The 7354-nt window shown below is 44.4% G+C and overlaps 1 protein-coding gene across 1 annotated transcript in view; it reads left to right on the top strand.

Moving 5' to 3' along the window:
* rapgefl1 (Rap guanine nucleotide exchange factor (GEF)-like 1) overlaps nucleotides 1-6880 on the top strand; it is a 17600-nt gene extending 10720 nt beyond the window's left edge. The window contains exons 3-16 of the mRNA XM_034592707.1: nucleotides 699-777; nucleotides 2020-2203; nucleotides 2676-2773; nucleotides 3151-3263; nucleotides 3696-3863; nucleotides 3980-4077; nucleotides 4209-4331; nucleotides 4595-4773; nucleotides 4997-5087; nucleotides 5349-5399; nucleotides 5568-5655; nucleotides 5998-6062; nucleotides 6503-6557; nucleotides 6698-6880. Of these exons, the coding sequence (XP_034448598.1) occupies nucleotides 699-777; nucleotides 2020-2203; nucleotides 2676-2773; nucleotides 3151-3263; nucleotides 3696-3863; nucleotides 3980-4077; nucleotides 4209-4331; nucleotides 4595-4773; nucleotides 4997-5087; nucleotides 5349-5399; nucleotides 5568-5655; nucleotides 5998-6062; nucleotides 6503-6557; nucleotides 6698-6822 (1517 nt within the window). The 3' untranslated portion in view covers nucleotides 6823-6880. The remainder of the gene's footprint in view (nucleotides 1-698; nucleotides 778-2019; nucleotides 2204-2675; nucleotides 2774-3150; nucleotides 3264-3695; nucleotides 3864-3979; nucleotides 4078-4208; nucleotides 4332-4594; nucleotides 4774-4996; nucleotides 5088-5348; nucleotides 5400-5567; nucleotides 5656-5997; nucleotides 6063-6502; nucleotides 6558-6697) is intronic.
* Nucleotides 6881-7354: the final 474 nt, after the last annotated feature.

The following is a 7354-nucleotide window of genomic DNA, read 5'->3' on the forward strand; positions in this document are numbered from 1 at the left end:
TTTCTTCTTTTCACACTTTATCCTCTGACTGTTGGCAACGTGGTCTCTATGGTAACTGCCTTCAGCGAGGCGGACCCCCGACAGGACACACCCACTGCAGCATCCATCTCATATACACACATTTACTCCTGAAGTTATTATATGTATATACATATACATTTATATATATATATATATATATATATATACATATATATATATGTGTATATATGTGTAGACACACTTGTGTTTTAAATGTCAGATTTGATACAAACCTTCACTTTCGTGGTCAAACGTGACGTTTTGTTGTTGTCATGACGTCTCAGGAACAAACGCTCACCTGCACTCAAACATGACGTGATTAGATTTTGTGGATATACCCAGAATGCATTTCAACGCTGACAGAAAGACGTCGTCAGAGGTTGAAACATTAACAATAAGAAACCGAAGCAACTTCAGGTCTCATTGTCCCAACATGTGTTGAATAGCTGACAATATTAATAGGACTTAAAATGTTTTAAATATATATATACACAAGAGCGTGAGGACGTTATACTCTGTCACATTTACAGTTGTGACGTCTGGTGGTTTCTGCAGCAGAGTGATTTTTTAAAATCTTTTTCGTTAAAATCCTTTCACGTGTTTGACTTTGTGGTTGAATTATGTTTGTATGTAACTGGACTCGTTCATAACTGACGTCCGTCTCTGTGTCTCTGTAGAAACTCTGCTGGATGACTTCATGTTGACACATCCCATCTTCCTGACAGCCGACAGGCTCCAGCAAGTTCTGCTGCAGCAGTATCCTTCTCTCACACACACACACACACACACACACACACACACACACACACACACACACACACACACACACACACACACACACACACACACACACACACACTCGTACATGCATAATCACCCTGACAGAATGTGCTCACGGCGCTGAGTTAAGGTGCAGATGTCCAATTGTCCTTGTGTCTGTGACTGACAGCTGAACTCTTCATTTAACTCACTTACTTTGATCAGTGATAGTTTTTATCAGTTTGGTTTGTTTCACTCAACATGTTCGGTGCAAAAATCTACTTCTAACAGATTTTCATAAAATGTGCTGCTCCCCCCCGAGTCTCCCCTCTGGCGCCACCCTCAGGAGAATTATTTTATTTTTAGGTCCACTTATGGAAAATCAGGACGTGTTTTTTCTGAGGCCGTCACCTCAGTCAAAAATCAAGTTTGAACGAATTTGATGTGACACACTGATCTGTGACGGCTCCTCCACTGCCTCTGCTTGGTGGAAAGCTACTAGGTTAGCCCGCAGGTTTTTAAAACTCATCCCTGTTGCTATGGTTACGCCTGCTGGAGTTTCCAGCCTCTGAATCAGAGACTTGTGTAAACTGCTCTCGTTTCAGTTTGAAAACTCTGGGTTTGTGTTTGAGTCTGAACAGAAACTGAGACTTTAGTAAACGATGACACGTTCTCTTCCTGATTGGTTCTCATCAGTCACATGACTCGACGACCAGCGGTGAACACAAAGCGTCGCTAACACTTCCTGTCAGTAACACTTCCTGTTTCTAACACTTCCTGTCAGTAACAGTTCCACCTCGTCGTCCCTGCTCTGACTCTTCACCTTCACTGCTCCTCCTTCAGAGGAGTTTCTGTTACTAAGCAACCAGAGGAGACCATCTACTTCCTGTTTACATCACATGACCTGTGGACGTGACCGGTCATGTGATGTGTTTTCAGGTGGATGGTGATGCTGGTATTATTGTTTGTATATTTTTATTTGTCACAGACGCTCGTCCATTCTGAACCTTTGATTCTTGTGAATCTAAATCTAAGCGTCTCTGTCACAGATGTTTTCTTGTCACAGATGTTTTCTTGTCACAGATGTTTTCTTGTCACAGATGTTTTCTTGTTCACACTCGGTGAATCAGGTTCCGCAGCAAACTGAATTTTAATCGAACCAAACGTCTTCGTGTCGTCAGAGAAACGCTTGAGGCCAAAACAACAAGTGTGTGTCCTCCTTAACTCACATGTTCTCAGATTCACTCTGGAGGGGAGGGAGGGAGAGAGGGGGAGGAGAGGAGGGGAGACGGAGGGAGAGAGCGAGGGAGGGATGGACGCAGCCGAGAGGAAGCAGGCGGTGCTGAACATGGCGTTTAGATACCTGGACACGTACAGAGAACTGCTGCAGGAGGAGGGAGAGCGCAGCAACAACTTCCCCAAGGTAACACACGTACACAACACACGTACACGTACACATACACATACACGTACACAACACAAACACTTACACACATACACAGCACATACACTTACACAACAGACACACACATACACAACACATGTACACATACACATACACGTACACAACACAAACACTTACACACATACACAGCACATACACTTACACAACAGACACACACATACACATACACATACACGTACACACACACTTACACACATACACAGCACATACACTTACACAACAAACACACACATACACACACATGCACAACACACACACACACTTACACACATACACAGCACATACACTTACACACACATTAACACATGTACACACATCTTGCAAACTTTGTCTTCTCTATTTTAGTTTGAAAAATAAAATGTGTGTTGTATTGATTTTGTGTGTGTGTGTGTGTGTGTGTGTGTGTGTGTGTGTGTGTGTGTGTGTGTAGGAGCTGTACCTGTGTGCGGTTCAGGAGTTGACTCGTCATCCTGAGCTGGTGGAGGACGTCCTGAAGCTGCAGAGATGGGCCGAGATCTTACACTGCCCGTAAGACACGCATACACACACATTAACACACAACTGATACACACACACACAGTGTATTTTTATATTTTCAATCTACATTTATCATACATGCTTCATGTAGTTATGATAATTACATAATGTCTATAAATTTTTATTTCTGTCTATTTCTTTATTATCAATATTTAGTTACGCCTCTTCGTTGGCGACACCTAGTGGCCGGTGACTTCATTCTCTGTCCTGAGGGATGAACTGATTAGAATTTAGGAGGTCAAAGGTCATTTAAAAAGGTCCTGGATGTAATAAATGGAAACTCTGAACAGACGTGTGTGTGTGTGTGTGTGTGTGTGTGTGTGTGTGTGTGTGTGTGTGTGTGTGTGTGTGTGTGTGTGTGTTTTCAGGTCAGTTGAGGAGAAGGAGAGCAGGAAGAAGCAGGTCCGTCCTCTGTTCAGACACTTCAGACGTATCGACGCCTGCCTGCAGCCGAGGGAGGCCTTCAGAGGCTCCGACGAGAGTACGACACACACACACACACACACACACACACACACACACACACACACACACACACACACACACACAGACATAAAGCTGTCCAATCCGTAAACACATACACACAGTTGAAATGCAAACACACCTGCAGTCTGTGGTCGGGACATACAAATCACAAACTGCCTGACACACCCAGGACCACACACACACACACACACACACACACACAGCATTGGAACACCATGTTCTGAGTGTAACTTCAACACGTCTGTTCACCTCTGTGATGTCACAGCCTCAACTCAGACGTCCACTGACAAACGAGGAAAAAAACAAGTTGACTGTTTGTCATTATTTTTTATCTGAAAAAGGATCTAAATAAGAAGCGAATAACTGCTGCTAAACTTATGAGGTTGTGACGTTTCTCTGACCCGAGGCTGTGATGTTGTGCGTCCAGTCTTCTGCAGGGTCTACACTCCGGATCACTCCTACGTCACCATCAGGAGCCGCCTGTCCTGTCGGGTCGGAGAGATTCTGGCTCTGGTGAGAGAGAAACTTCAGTACAGCGAAGATCAACCGGTTCTGCCCGGAAACCTCATCCTGGTGGCTGTCACGTCCGCCGGAGGTCAGGAGACACACACACGCACGCACACGCACGCACACGCACACGCACACACACACACACACACACAATATTGATCTGAGTGGTTGTTTTTAAATGCGCTGAATGTGTGTGTTCAGAGAAAGCCGTGTTTCGTCCCAGTGATGAAGCCGTGTTCACGACACTGGGAGTCAACACACACCTGTTCGCCTGCGAGGCCTCGGAACTGGAGTCACTGGTGAGGAGCCAGGGATGATTGATTGATTTTGTTGGATTGTCCGACTCATTTGTATTTTCTGATGACCACAAAAGAAATCTAATATTGTTTTTAATGTGTGTGTGTGTGTGTGTGTGTGTGTGTGTTATAAGCTTCCTCTTCCTGAGGAGATCCACTGGACGCCAGGTGACAGCAAACTCCACGACATGTCTGCAGAGGAAGTAGCCAATCAGCTGGTGGCGTTTGACTGGGAGCTCTTCAGCTGTGTGCACGAGGTCGGTCACATGGTTTCTGTCTCAGTCTCTAGTTTCAAGTCTTCTTCAAACAGCTGATGTTCATTTAGTGAATTATGATCATTTAGAGTCAAACAGACCATAAAGCACCGGATGTGTTGGGGGGGGGATACCACAGTGTGATTGACAGCTGGTACCGTCCACTGGGTGCAGGTGGCAGGTGTAGGTGGGCGTGTCCTCGAGCCATCATGTCCTTCCTCTTTCAATCTGGTAAAAATCCAACAAACCGTCTTCTTCTTCTGCAGGTGGAGTTTGTGTGTTACGTATTTCATGGAGAGCAGTCGCGCTGGCGCCCCCTCAACCTGGAGCTGGTACTGCAGCGCTGCAGCGAGGTGCAGCACTGGGTCGCCACGGAGATCCTGCAGTGTCACTCGCTGCCGAAGAGGATCCAGCTGCTCCGCAAGTTCATCAAGATCGCAGCTCTGTGAGTCCAGATGTGACGTCTCCTGTTTGTTTTCAAAGGACAACTGAATGAAAGACATTTATTAATAATTAGTGTTGATCATCACGTGAAGACGTCACTTTGCAGTTTCATTTTTAATCTTCGTGACATGTGATCATTTTGTTAATTGTCTGTTATGAACTGAACAGTAACCATGACAACAGAAACGCCCCGTCTGAACAGCTGCTTCCTGTGTGTGTTTCAGGTGTAAGCAGCATCAGGACTTGTTGTCGTTCCTCGCCGTCGTTCTGGGGCTGGACAACCCCGCCATCGGCAGACTGCGACTCACCTGGGAGGTAACGTGCTCACCTGAAGTCAACAACAACAACACGTCCGAGGAAACGATACAAGTATCAATAACAGTTTTTCAGTGACTGACATCTGTGTGTGTGTGTGTGTGTGTGTCGGTGTGTGTACGTCGGTGTGTGTGTGTGTGTGTGTGTGTGTGTGTGTGTGTGTGTGTGTGTGTGTGTGTGTGTGTCTGTCGGTGTGTGTACGTCGGTGTGTGTGTGTGTGTGTGTCTGTCGGTGTGTGTGTGTGTGTGTGTGTGTTTTCAGGGACTCCCGGGGAAGTTCAGGAAGCAGTTTCAGCAGTTTGAGAGCATTGCAGTGAGTTTTCAGTTGTCACATTCCAGAAATGTGTATCTATGTGTATGTATATCTATAGATCTATATATCTTTGTATATCTATAGATCTAAATATCTTTGTATATCTATAGATCTAAATATCTTTGTATATCTATAGATCTATATGCTGATTGTCTCCTCCTCCTTCAGGATCCCTCCAGGAACCATAAGTCGTACAGAGACCTGATCACCGGCCTCAGACCTCCTCTGATCCCGTTCACACCTCTGCTGCTTAAAGGTACGAACACATGAAGACACATGTCACATGACCACTCCCCTCCACTGGTCATGTGGTGTAAACAGGAAGTAGATGGTCCAGTTGCTTAGTTGTGGGGAGCAGCAGATGGAGACTGTATAAGAATTGATTCATATTTTAACGATGATTCTTTTATCTGCTGAGGAAAACGACCGATTCTATCATTTAATGTTTAACAATGTATCGTCGTTATGTTTACATGTTTTTTTTGTTCACATAAAATTTGTGGATTTGGATCAAACAGCAGAAAAGAAACGGTGAATTTCCGTCGCATCATGTTTTCTGCTGCTGTTAAATCGTCTCTGATTGTTTCCTTCTCGTCAGATCTGACGTTTCTTCACGAGAGCTGTAAAACGTTTCACGGTGAACTCGTCAACTTTGAGAAGATGGTGAGTGATGTCACTTCCTGTCAAATCTTTCACTGTGAAAACAAAGAGTTCCAATCACGTTTGACTTTTCGTCTTTCTGTGAATTTTAACTGAGGCGAAGTTTTCGAGTCACAATCGAAACAGAGTTCTAACGATACGTTCGTTTGTTTTCTATTAATATCTCAGCGATGATAAAAACCTCGTCTGCAGTGACGAGGTTTACGAGGACGTTGTTGTTAATTTGCACATGAAGTAATTTTTTGTCCGTTAATATTTGGTGACAACATTTTTTTCACATTTATCGACTATTTTATACAAAAACCTTCATGAACCCGAGAGTAAAAAACATTTCAAGCATGAGAACTTTTCATGATTCAAGTTTTAAAGTAAGTTTGCCTGATTGTTTCCATGAGCTCTCACACTTCATCCTCCTCTTCCTCTTTTCTTTTCCTCGTCTTCAGCATAAAGTGGCAGAGATGGTGAGAATCATCAGACGCTACAGGAGCAGTCAGCTCGGTAACACACACACACGCACACACGCACACACTCGACATGTTTTTTCATATTGTCGAGCTTTGTCTCCCTCTGGTGGTGACACTGAGACGCTGCACCTCTGACTGACATATGTTTTTTGGTTTTGTTTTGTTTCCTTGTAGCCATGGATACAGAGACGTCCCCCTCCCACCTGCAGACGAAAGCGTACATCCGTCAGCTGCAGGTGATCGATAACCAGAACCTGCTGTTTGACATGTCCTGCAAACTGGAGCCCAAAGACACATAAAGAGACGACGAGGACGTTTCACCAACATCGTGACAAACAAACTAAAAGAGTCACAATCTTCTCGTCATCAAAAAGAAAACTCCTCCCCCACGACGTCTTCTTCTGTTTCCTCGTTTTTCTTTTCTCCGGTCACTGAAAACCACGTCAACCTGAACCGGAACCTCTTCATGTGCAGTCAGAGCGATGATCCTCACGGGGAAACAGGAAGAGGAAGCCACCCACTCTTACTTCTGACCAATCAGACCTGAGGCGCTCTGACCTCCTGTTGATGATGTCGCCCCAAAGCATGCGACTAAAACCCAAACACTGGGTCTTACAGAGTGTTGCATTATGGGTCGTAGAGCTGCAGTGTAGGAGGGGTGAACGATTCCTTTATTGGCGACTGTTTTGAGCATCAACTAAAAGTATTTTCAAATATTTTCCTCTGAATTCAACTCTTCAAGTTTCCAACAAATTTTCACTCTTGTTTTTCAATGGTTACAAATTCAAGGTTTCAAATTTTTCAAACAATATTTATTCAACGTGCACAAAT

Source organism: Hippoglossus hippoglossus, chromosome 8 (assembly GCF_009819705.1).
Source record: "Hippoglossus hippoglossus isolate fHipHip1 chromosome 8, fHipHip1.pri, whole genome shotgun sequence".
NCBI classification, from domain to species: domain Eukaryota; kingdom Metazoa; phylum Chordata; class Actinopteri; order Pleuronectiformes; family Pleuronectidae; genus Hippoglossus; species Hippoglossus hippoglossus.